At 45.4% G+C, this 12,107-nt stretch overlaps 1 protein-coding gene across 1 annotated transcript in view; it reads left to right on the top strand.

Moving 5' to 3' along the window:
• SCFD2 (sec1 family domain containing 2) overlaps positions 1 to 12,107 on the top strand; it is a 299,733-nt gene that overhangs the window by 51,743 nt on the left and 235,883 nt on the right. Inside the window, exon 3 of the mRNA XM_053258322.1 lies at positions 2,809 to 2,936. Within this exon, the coding sequence (XP_053114297.1) occupies positions 2,809 to 2,936 (128 nt within the window). The remainder of the gene's footprint in view (positions 1 to 2,808; positions 2,937 to 12,107) is intronic.

A 12,107-nucleotide genomic window follows, 5' to 3' on the forward strand; every position in this document is an offset into this window, starting at 1 on the left:
GAACTTCACAGCTTGGAGAACATCCTCAAATTATTCACAGCTTGGAATCAATTCACAGCTTGATTTTAGCTTCCAATGCTTTCAAGAGTTGTCTTGTTTCACTTACATGCAGCTAAAGAGATAGGGGAAGGCCTGTTAGGAGATTGTAGTATTGTTCAAACCTTGGAAATTATTCACCCTGATCAAGGAGTCAGATCCCCACTAATCTCCCCCCTTCTCTCTCTCTCTCTCTCTCTCATTCACACACACACACACACACACACACACACACACACACACACACAGACAGAGGCGCGCACAGACACAAACCCCTTCCTGCTGAAAACATGGTCAGCATGGTAGAGCATGGCAGGATAAAAGGCTAAATCGTTCCCTAATCCCTTCCCTCCCCCCCACCCCCGCTGCCCAAAATGAACCACTTCATAGATTCTGTCAAAGCAAACGGTGCTTGTCATAAGTTCCGGCTACTCTGCTATGCAGATCCTCACATGCTTCTTAGGAACAAAGAAGCATAGGAAGCTGCCATATATTGAGTCACACCATTGGTCTATCTAACTCAATATTGTCTACCCAAACTGGCAGCGGCTTCTCCAAGGTTGCAGGCAGGAGTCTCTCTCAGCCCTATTTTGGAGATGCCAGGGAGGGAACTTGGAACCTACAGGCAGATGCTCTTCTCAGAGTGACCCTATCCCCTGAGGGGAATATCTTACAGTGCTTCTAGTCTCCCATTCAGATGTAAACCAGGGGCCCTGCTTAGCAAAGGGACAATTCATGCTTGCTACCTCAAGACCCCACTGCACCACTGATTAACAGGGTAGTGTCCCTCTCTTGGTCCTTTTAGATCTCTCAGTGGATTTGACACTATTGATCATGCTACCCTTCTTGACCGCCTGCATGGGTTGGGTATCGGGGGCTCTGTTTTACAGTGGTTCCGTTCATACCTTAGCGGGCGTATCCAGTCGGTATGCATTGAGGACAGGTGTTCTGACCCATGGTCATTCTTTTATGGAGTTCCCCAGGATTCAGTTCTTGCCCCTATCCTTTTTAACATCTATATGAAGCCGCTGGGTCAGGTCATTCGCCAGTTTGGAGTGAGATTCCATCAATATGCTGATGATACCCAGCTGTATAGTACCATCCCAGACCATGCTGGGGATGCTATTTTTGTGCTTGCTCGATGTCTCGAAGCTGTTAAGATCTGGATGACTCAAAATAAGCTCAGACTAAACCCCACTAAGACTGAGCTGCTCTTACTCAGTCCTCGTACCGGACAGCAGTTAGGCTTGAACCTTTTTTTGGATGGGGTAGTGCTGTCCCCAAAGGAGCTTGTCCGTGACTTGAGGGTTCTTTTGGACTCATGCCTCCTGCTTGAACAGGTGGAGGCTGTGGCTAGAAGTGCATTTGCCCAGCTTCATCTGGTTTGCCAATTACTCCCTTTTCTTGATCGGCAGGCACTAATGACAGTGACTCATGCCCTTGTCATTTCCCACTTAGATTACTGTAACATGCTTTACGTAGGGTTACCTTTGAAACTGATCGGGAAGCTTCAGCGGGTCTAGAATGCAGCGGCTTGCCTACTCATGGGTGCTAAAAGATATGACAGGGTAACATCTCTCCTGCTGTCACTGCACTGGTTACCCATTCGCTTCCGAATTCAATTCAAAGTCCTGGTTCTTACCTTCAGAGCCTTGCGGGGCTTGGCATCTGTTTACCTACAGAACCACCTCTCCTATCCAGTTACATCCTGTCCTGTTAGATCATTTCAGATGGCCCTTTTGTCAGTCCCTGATTTTACATCACCCGGAGTGGGCAGTATAGTAAATGTTTCAATCAATCAATCAAACAAACAAACAAACAGCAGAAGTTTGCCGGTTGGAATCCCTGCTGGTACCTCTGCTGTAGTTTTCTAGATCTTTATAATGACTCTCACACTGGTTTCAGGATCATTCAGAAATCTAGAGTATAAATTTATGTCAGAAAAGTGAGACCTCAGTTGAATTTTCTGATGTAGAAATCAAACATGGTTCTCTAGCTTCACCTCAAATGTAACTGATTTAAATTAAGAGATCCTGCTTTGAAAACAACTAAGGTTTGCATAAGCAACCATTTGCCACATTTGGACAAAATGGCAAACTACTTTTTGTTGGAAATTAGAAGTGGAAGCTTCTAGCCTCCTTGCCTCCCATGCTAAGAAGGGGAAAGGAGAGAGGAGTGCATGAACTCAAAGCTTACCACAGCTCATTATCATAACAACAAACCATAATATGACTGAATTGGGCCACGGTGACTAGACAAAGGTCTAGCACTTTCACACAATATTATACATGTACCAACCCTGCACGTAGATTGCTTGTATTTATTTCACAACCTAAGAGCTCTAGCTTTAGAAAGTATGTATATGTTTGAGAAGGAAGGCTTACAAGAAAAGTTCTAGTAAATTGTTGTGATTAAGAAATATGTTGTGAATAAAGAAATAACCTACTGTGTTGATCCTTCTTGATACCCTTTGTGGTGTATGCCATTTTTAGTGATTGCTTGAAAAATCTTTTCACTGTTCTAATTACAATTTTGTGGTAACGATGTTGACTAAATCCAAAGATCTATTTGGTCATTGTGCTAAGTCACTTTACCATCCCTTTGGTATCCATGGTTTAAAGACACAGTGGCTTTTTAAAAAAAGTTGAGCTTTATTTCTATGTTTGAAAATAAGTAGGCTACCAACACTGTAGAACTTAATAAGCTCGAAGAAGCCTATTTGTTTTTTAACAGATGTTTTGTGTAAACCTGGCTGTTCCCCCCTCCCCCCAGTGATCCAGCGGCTAAAGCTCTGTGGGAGTCCTTAATGAATCTCAAACACAAAGAAGCTGTGATGGAAGTTCGGAGACATCTGGTGGAAGCTGCAAGCAGAGAAAATTTGCCAATCAAGATGAGCATGGGTAAGCCTGTGAGTGAGTGCACACTTACACATTAGGGATGTGCAGAATGGTTGAATGGTGAAACCTTGTGACTTAAAATGGGCCATTTCAAGTGTCTGGAGCATGAAACAGAACACCCTCTAAATAAAGAGTCTGTTTTGAGCTTGGAGCAGAATAACCCTGTTTCGGTGAAAATGTTTTGATGTTTCAAGCGCCATTTTGGAGGCCTGTTTTTCCCTTACTGATTGGTTTTCTGGAACTGGCTTCTGGTTGGCTTGTGATCTGCTTGAATCTTGGTTGGCTTGTTATGCAAATCGAGTGTTGTCATGGGCCACTGTGTCCCCATTGGCTGGCAGGAGGGAGGAGGCACACAAAAGAAGGAATTTATAATTCAAAATGTATTCAAAGGGACTGGGAGGCAGACAGAGCCCTTATAGTGTGCCTCTCATGAATAGGATACATCAGGAGGAGAGGAAGAAGAAATCAAGGAAAGGTTTGATTTTGTGGCTTTCTTTTTTCAGCACAGAATATAATATGCTGTGATATTGCTGCTATAACTGTCTGGATTTTCTGGATCTCAGATTGACAAAGGCAGAACTTGGTTACCTGCCTTCCTTGAGATGTGGTTTGTTTTGTTTATGAGATTGTGTTGTGGCGAGAAATGGGCAGTCACAGCTCGTCTTTCTCTGTGTGTAATATTTATTGGTGATTGCTGTGATGAGCTCCATGTCTGGCCTTGAGGCTAACTTGTGCTTTACTCACTGCTCTGGTCTGCTCTGCAATCTGCATTGCAAGGTGTACTCAGTCAAAATGTGGCTAGAGTTGCTCTAGAGCTTATGGTTATGCTTGCTGCTAAGTAAGGGTGCTGTTGTAGCTGCTGCAATGCTAGGAAGTAACATAAAAACCATAATTGTGTGTGAGAAAGCAACTTGTGCCAATGATGTTGTTACGACGCAAGCACTGTGGCTGGCAGTGAATTCTTGGTCAGTGATTATTTTTTGGCTATTTTTGGAATGTTTGAAATTTGTGTTCTGTGTTGGGAGGAACAGGTTCCCTTTTACTGTGTGCTTCTGCAGTGTTTTTTAAGGCAGGACTGCAAAATGCATTTCAGATTGCAATGCAAAGCTCGTGTGCATGCACTCTGTGAGTGCAGCTTGTTCCATCCTTAGGGAACAATGGGGTAACTCAAGACACCCCATTGTTCCCCATGGATAGCTCCTAGGGACACCAAAGTGGGTTGTATGATGAGTGTTACCTACCACCCAACCCACTAAAGAAATGGGCAAGCAGATAATTTGTAACAAATGTTTAACCTTTCCCCAAAATCTTTTTAATTTTCAACCTGGAGAAAGGTTAAACCCAAAATCTTTTTAATTTTCAACCTGGAGAAAGGTTAAACAATTGTTAAAAATAACCTACTTGCCCATTTCTTTTGTGGATTGGGTGGTAGGTAGTAGGGGTGTGCAATTCGGGTTTTCGGGTGATTCGGCTCAGACCCGAACCTAATCACCCCTGTTCTGTTTTGTGCCCGAATCTGGGTCACCCGAATCACCCTTGATTCGGTTCGGATTCGGATTTAATCCGAATCTGAATCTGAATTGATTTGGGGGGGTAAAAAGGGGCCCAGGGGCAAAATTTTGGGGTGGGGTGGTAGTGCCCAATGGGTAGAGTCTATCACCCCAATTTCAGGGGGATTGGGCGAAGTCCTGATTTTTGGTGAATTTTTGAAGTTTTAGTGACTTTGGGGCAGTTTGGGGGCATAGAATGGGATCTGGGCAAAAGGAGTGGGGTGGGGTGGTAGTGCCTAATGGGTGGAGGCTACCACCCCAATTTCAGGGGGATTGGGCAGAGGGCTGATTTTTTGGGAATATTTGAAGTTTGGGTGTCTTTGGGGCAGATTGGGGGCAGAAAGTGGATCTGCCCCAAAGGACTGGGGTGGGCTGGTAGATAGTGCCTAATGGGTGGAGGCTACCACCCATCCCCAATTTAAGAGTGATTGGGCAGAGGGGTGAATTTTGGTGAATTTATTTTTATGAGGTTCGTCTTCATAAGGTGAAGTGTGCTAAATTGATTACTTCCTCATATTATTCATAGTAATAGAGAGTGTGAAAAAGTGAAAGTGGGGTCATGAGAGTTGTCTAATTGAAAAAAAATCTCATTTGCTATGATACAATGAGAATTCACAATTCACAAGGCTTCCTAGAAGCCATTTGCAACTAAGCGGCAAAGCGAGCGGGGACGGCAGGAGAGTTCTCCTGCCGACCCCTTGAGATGGGGGGATATTTGGCAAGAAGGGGGCGGCAGGGGACATTTGGAGTGCTGCAGGTGGCGGCTGCCAGCCGAGGGGGCTTAGCTTGAAGGGGGCGGCAGGGACTGGGAGCGATCCTGCCGCCCCGTTACGTATAGGAATGGAGGAGCCCGAGCCGCTCCAGGGGAGATTGAAGCCGGCGGCACCCTGCCGCCCGATTACTACAAGAATTACAGTTACTATGATGGAAGGGGTGAGTAAGGCCCCCCCTGTTTTTATTGGAACCCCCCACCCCAGTGCCGGACCGGTTCTGTGCACACCCCTACATACACAACTATCTAGCTATGATGTAGAATATAGCAGTAGCCATTTTTCATCCATGTGCAAGTATTTAAAAAGTTTACATTATTCTCCCTCGGTCAAGCACCAATCTCTTTGAAGTAATTTGGCTTTTAATTACTCTGAGCTTGTTAAAATTTGGTGATGAGCCATCTGTGCTATTCTGTGAAGCTTGGTGGTTTATGAATAATTGTGTGTGTGTGTGTGTGTGTGTGTGTGTGTGTGTGTGTGTGTATGTATATTTTAAAGGTTAGGCAATATAGTTTGACTGGCAAGCTGACAATAACAGTAGTGCTGACAGTAGTGCTGGGGGACTACTGCTCGGCTCCGTGGCCATTGGCCTGTGGGGTCCCGCAGGGTTCGGTCTTGTCCCCCATGCTGTTTAACATCTACATGAAATCGCTGGGAGAGGTCATCCAGGGACTTGGACTGTGTTGTCAGCAATATGCAGGTGACACTCAGCTTTATCTCTCCTTGTCACCTGATCCTAGGGAGGCAGTGGATGTCCTGAATCGGGGGCTGGAAGCCGTGATGGGTTGGATGTGGGCTAATAAACTGAAATTGAATCCGGACAAAATGGAGGTAATGTTGGTCAGTAGGAGAGCCAATCAGGATGAGGTGATTTTACTGGTTCTAGATGGGGTTGCACTCCCCTTGAAGGAGCAAGTACGCAGCTTCGGGGTATTACTGGACCCAGCTCTGCTTTTGGAAGCTCAGGTGGAGGCGGTGGCCAGAGGTACCGTTGCACGGATTCGGCTAGTGCACCAGCTGCGTCCCTTTCTCGAGAAGGCAGATCTGGCCACAGTTACCCATGCCTTAGTCACGTCAAGGCTGGATTGTTGTAACGTGCTCTATGTGGGGCTGCCTTTGAAGAATATCCGGAAACTGCAGTTAGTGCAAAATGCAGCAGCTAGGGTTTTATCAGGAGCTGCCTGGTGGGAGCACATCACACCCATTCTGAAAGAGCTGCATTGGCTACCAGTTTGTTTCCGGGTCCAATTCAAGGTGCTGTTTTTGACCTTTAAAGCCCTTAACGGTTTGGGCCCGGGATACCTGAGGGTCCGCCTGCTCCCAAGGGTTGCTGCCCGCTTGATGAGGTCATCTGAGGGGGCTCTGCTCCTGGTGCTGACAATGAGGGAGGCTCGGCTGTCATGCACTTGGGACGTGGCCTTCTCTGTTGCTGCCCCCAGACTCTGGAATGCACTCCCGGTGGCTATTCGCTCCTTGGTCTCCATCACAGCTTTTAGAAAAAGTGTAAAATCTTGGCTTTTTGCCCTGGAATTTATGTGATTCTCTGCTGCTGCTCTTTATGGTCTGTATTGCTTTTATGCTTTTGTTTTAAAATTTTAATCAGATTTGTTTAATTCCCACCCCCCCACACTTAATATTTTAATTGTGTCTTTTTTACCATCTTGTGTTTAAATTTTTTTGCTGTAAACCGCCTTGGGATTGCTTTAATGAAAGGCGGTATATAAATTTAACAAACAAACAAACGAACAATAAACAAACAAACAAACAAACTTGTTCAAATGTATAATGGCAGGTCTTTAGCGCTGTGAAATATGAGTTGGAGGAAGTGGGATGTATGTGTTTGGATAGGCTGGGATTCAGAGCCCTGACTGTGTTGGAATATTGGCTTTTCTTCAAATTCCACTGAAGTTACAACTACAGCTTTTTGTCCAGTATGAATGGCTCTCATCTTATTCTTTATTGCTTTCTCTACTTCCAGTCTCCTCTATTGCAAACTTGTGTAGAGCCATGAGCAACAGGATAGGGAAGTGCCCCATGCTTCATATTTTTCCACACAATCTTGTTTCCACATACAGCCTTAGCATCTCCCTTCCCAAGAGACAAACGCATCTCCCAGATGGGAGAAGTGCAAAGGCTGTATTTTTACTTCTACAACAAATAGTGTTGTAGAAGAAGAATATGATACACAGAGCTTTTGTGCATTTGACTCTTGCACAGCAAGGTAATATCTGAAGCCCTTCTAAAAGTTGCATGGGAACTTCTTCCTTGTTGTTTTTATTTAAAATATTTATACCGCTCCCCCTGCAGTACATTACTGCACAGGGCAGCTCACAACATTAATAAAAAGAGACACGATGTAAAATATGGGACTAATAAAATTAAACAAGTTAAGTTAAACAACTTAAAAGCTCAGGTTAAAACCAACATTGAAATTACAATTTAAAAGTTTCAAGTTAAAAGTTTTATTTAAAAAGCTAAAAACTGAGAACTAGGAAGGAGCAGATAAAACATTTTAAAGCCTCTTTAAAAAGATGTGTGTTTAATTGTTTTTTAAAAACACTGAGGAAAGCAGCATGATGAAGCTCTTTGGGATAGGGATGTGCACAGAACCAGTGTGGGGGAGTTCGAAGGCAGGAGGGATGACTTTAAGGGCTGGGAAGGGTTCACTCACCCCTCACCCCCACCCCCACCGGCACTCTATTGTAAACCGGTCCGGCGGGGTGGCAGCATACCTCCCTGCCACCCCGTCCCTACATCGGACTGGAAGTAAGTGGAAGTACCTGATGCGCATGCGCACTTCGGGCATGTTCATGTCGTGTGCCTGCCCGACGTGCGCGCGAGTGAGCGCACGGTGCCCACACACACGTGCCGGTTACTTCCGCTTAATTTCAGTCCGACAATGGGACAGGGCGGCAGGGAGTTATGCTGCCACCCCACCGGACTGGTTTACAATGGAGCACCAATGGGGGGAAAGTGGCAGGAGGGGTGAGTGCACCCTACCACGCCCTTAAAGTCATTCCCCCGACTTCAAACTGGCAGAGCCGCCAGTCATTTGAACCAGTTCAGAGGCCCATAAAGGCCCTCTGAACCAGTTCTGTGCACATCCCTACTTTGGGAAAGGCATTCCAGAGTTCATGGGCCACAACTGAAAAGACCCTGTCTCTAGTCCCTGCCAACCAGGTCTCTGTTAATGACGGAGCCATGGGCAGGTCCTGAGAGGAGGAGTGGAGGGCCCTGGCAGATTCATATGGGCGAATGTGGTCCGACAGGTATACTGGCCGCAAACCATGCAGAGCTTTAAAGTTCAAGACCAGCACCTTGAATCGAGCCCAGAAGTGGACCAGTGCCGTAGGATGGATGTGACACTTATGAAGCGACTTGCGCCTATGAGCATTCTTGCAGTAGGATTTTGAACCAGCTGAAGCTTCTGAGCCGTCTTCAAGGGCAGCCCCACGTAGAGTGCATTGCAGTAGTCCAATCTGGATGTTACCAAAGCATGAGTGACTGAGGTGAGGTCCAACTTCTTCAAGTTGGGTAACAACTGGTATACCAGCCATAGCTGGTGAAAGGCACCTCTATACACCACCGCCACTTGTGCTTCCAAGGACAGCATCGGGTCCAGCAATAGCCCCAAGCTCTGTCTTTCAGAGGGAGCATGACCCCATCCAAGACCAGATTTATCTCATTACTTGGATGACCAGTTTTACCAACCCAGAACACTTCTGTCTTATCTGGATTAAGTTTCAGCTTGTTTGCCCATATCCAGCCCAGAGATATAAACCAAGCCCCGGTTCAGAGCATCCACTGCCTTCCTGACTGTCTGCTGACTTAAAAGATAGGTGGAGCTGGGTGACATCAACATACTGATGGCACCACAGCCCACACCCACAGATGACCTCTCCCAGAGGTTTCATGTAGATGTTAAACAGCATAGCAGATAGAATAGGTCCCAGTGGCACCCCATAGGCCAAGGGGTGGAACGAGCATCCCCCAGCATCACCTTCTGAGTACGACTCTCCAGGTAGGAGCAGAGACATCATATATAAGTTGCCACCCAGAGAGACGTCCAAGGATACCATGGTTGATGGTATTGAAAGCCACTGAGAGGTCCAGGAGAATTAACAGGGTCACACTCCCTCTGTCTGTCTCCTGGCATAGGTCATCCACCAGGGTGACCAAGGCAGTTTATGCCCCGTTTCCAGGTCAGAAGCTAGACTGAAAAGGATCCAAGTAATCAGATTCATTTACGGCTGCCTGGAGCTGAGACACCACCACACTTTCCAACACCTTGCCCAAGAAGGGGAGATTAGAAACTGGTTAAAAGTTATTTAAATCATCTGGGTCGAATGAGGGCTTTTTAAGGAGGGGCCTAATGACTCCTCCTTTAGCTGAGGGGCACTACCACCTGCTTTAGAGAGGCGTTCACCAGCCCTGTCATCCATGAACCCAGTCCCTCCCTAGCAGCCTTCACCATGCTGGTTGGTGAAGCATGCATATGGTAGGCCTCAGGTTTCCAAGCAGCCTATCCACCTCCTCAGGCAACACAATCTGAAAACCATCCAAGTGCACTTGCAACATCTAGTCCTGGTACCACAAAAACCTTGGAATCCAAGTCAGAATGGATACGATCGATTTTATCTGCAAAATGTAACACAAATTGGTCATAGCAGGCTGTTCAGGGTTCTGTTTGTTTTGTGTTTTGCTGGTCAAATGATTGTAACAATAAAGGTTTGATTTGTTTGATGGTGCTCTGTTTGAAGGTGGGACCCTCACATAGGCCCTGAAGCACTCAAAGAAGCTGTTCTGGACGACATTGAGTAGACACAATGGTGGCAGAAAAGTAGGATTTCTTTGCCACTATCACCGTGATTGAATTGAATTGAATGAATGAATGAATGAATGAATGAATAATAAATAGAATAGGCCCTAAGATGGGCTCTAAGAACTTAAGAACATAACAGCCCTGCTGGATCAGGCCCAAGGTCCATCTAGTCCAGCATCCTGTTTCACACAGTGGCCCACCAGATTCCGCTGAAAGCCACAGGCAGGAGTTGAGGGCATGCCCTCTCTCCTGCTGTTACTCCCCTGCAACTGGTACTTAGAGGCATCCTGCCTTTGAGGCTGGAGGTGGCCTTTAGCCTTCCAACTAGTAGCCAGTGATAGACCTCTCCTCCATGAAGTTATCCAAACCCCTCTTAAAGTTATCCAAACCTCTTAAAGTTATCCAGACCCCTCTTAAAGCCATCCAGGTTGTTGGCTGTCACCACATCTCGTGGCAGAGAATTCCACAAGTTGATTATGTGTTGTGTGAAAAAGTACTTCCGTTTGTTGGTCCTAGACCTCCTGGCAATCAATTTCATGGGATGACCCCTGCTTCTAGTGTTATGTGAGAGGGAGAAGAATTTCTCTCTATCCACATTCTAGCTTGTGTTTGGTCACATTTATTCTAAGTTTTCCGCCAACGATTCTCAAGCCGTATACCAGCCTGCTTCATTGTCCACAACTCACCTATATACCAGGGAGTCTCTTGGACTCGATGGGTCCAGTTCATATACAACTTTAAAAAGTGGTTTGGTAACCAGTTCAGACACGTTGAGCTGATCTTGAACCAGTTTAGATACATTTCATACAGAGCAATTTTGAACTCTTTTGCTTGCAGTGTAGTGCTATAAAATGAATACAATGATAACTTTCATTTGAAAGAAATTAACTCTATTTTTGATATTTTAAAAAAGGTTATCACAAACAAAATCTAAGGATAAAAAACTGGGAAATACCCTGTTTTGGATGAGTGGTAGAGTGGCAGCAAGGAGGAACTACAATGCCAAGGAAATACAACAAACTTCCAGCTTCTGTTTAAGGATATGAACACTGAAACATAGAAAGCTGCCTTATACTGAGTGAGACACTGGTCCATCTTATTCAGTATTGTCTACACTGACTGGCAGCATCCTTCTCCAATGATTCAGGCAGGAGTTGTTTCCAGCCCTGTGGATGAGCAAGCCTCTCATCCCTAAGACTGCCAGTTCTAAGTCCTGCCTACCAATCTCTCCTACTCATTCTCTTCTTTTCAAAGAGAGCCAGAGTGGTGTAGTGTCTAGAGTGCTGGATTAGGACCGGGGAGACCCACGTTCAAATCCCCATTTAGCCATGATACCTGCTGGGAGACTCTGGGCCAGTCACTTCTCTCTCAGCCTAACCTACTTCACAGGGTTGTTGTGAGGAGAAACATAACTATGTAGTACACCACTCTGGGCTCCTTGGAAGAAGAATGGGAGATAAATGTAAATAAATAAATATCCCACTAGGAAATATAGTTTCTCTAAACATAGCTGGAGCAGAGAAGATCTGTTTTCATCCCTAAAAAGAATTTTCTGAGTGCCTGGTTGTTGAATATTTTGAACTAGTTGCCTCTTTTTTGTAGTTAAGGTTTGGTTCCAGTTCACTGAAAAAAAAATGTTCTGAACCAGTTTTGGGGTTCAAGTTCAGTTTGATTCCGCCCAGAGATGAAAGTTTGTGGTGGTGTACAAATGTAATAAATAAAATAAAATAAAATAAAAATAAATTCCCTGCTTCTGGTTAGGTCCTTCTCTGGCTCCAGCATCTAACCTTGGATCTAGATTTATGTATGGTTGCTTATAGCCTTGTCCTGACACAGAATCTAATCTCTACAACAGAGCTGCACAACTTTGGCCCTCCTACAGATGCTGGAAACGACTCACATCATCTCTGGCTACTGGCCATTGTGGTTGGGAATTATGGGAGTTGTAGTCCAAAAACAGCTAGAGGGTTGAAGTTGTGCAGCCCTGATCTACATAAAACCACATGACCTATGAGTGAGACAGCTGGTCCCA

This window comes from Hemicordylus capensis, chromosome 5 (genome assembly GCF_027244095.1).
Source record: "Hemicordylus capensis ecotype Gifberg chromosome 5, rHemCap1.1.pri, whole genome shotgun sequence".
Taxonomy (NCBI): domain Eukaryota; kingdom Metazoa; phylum Chordata; class Lepidosauria; order Squamata; family Cordylidae; genus Hemicordylus; species Hemicordylus capensis.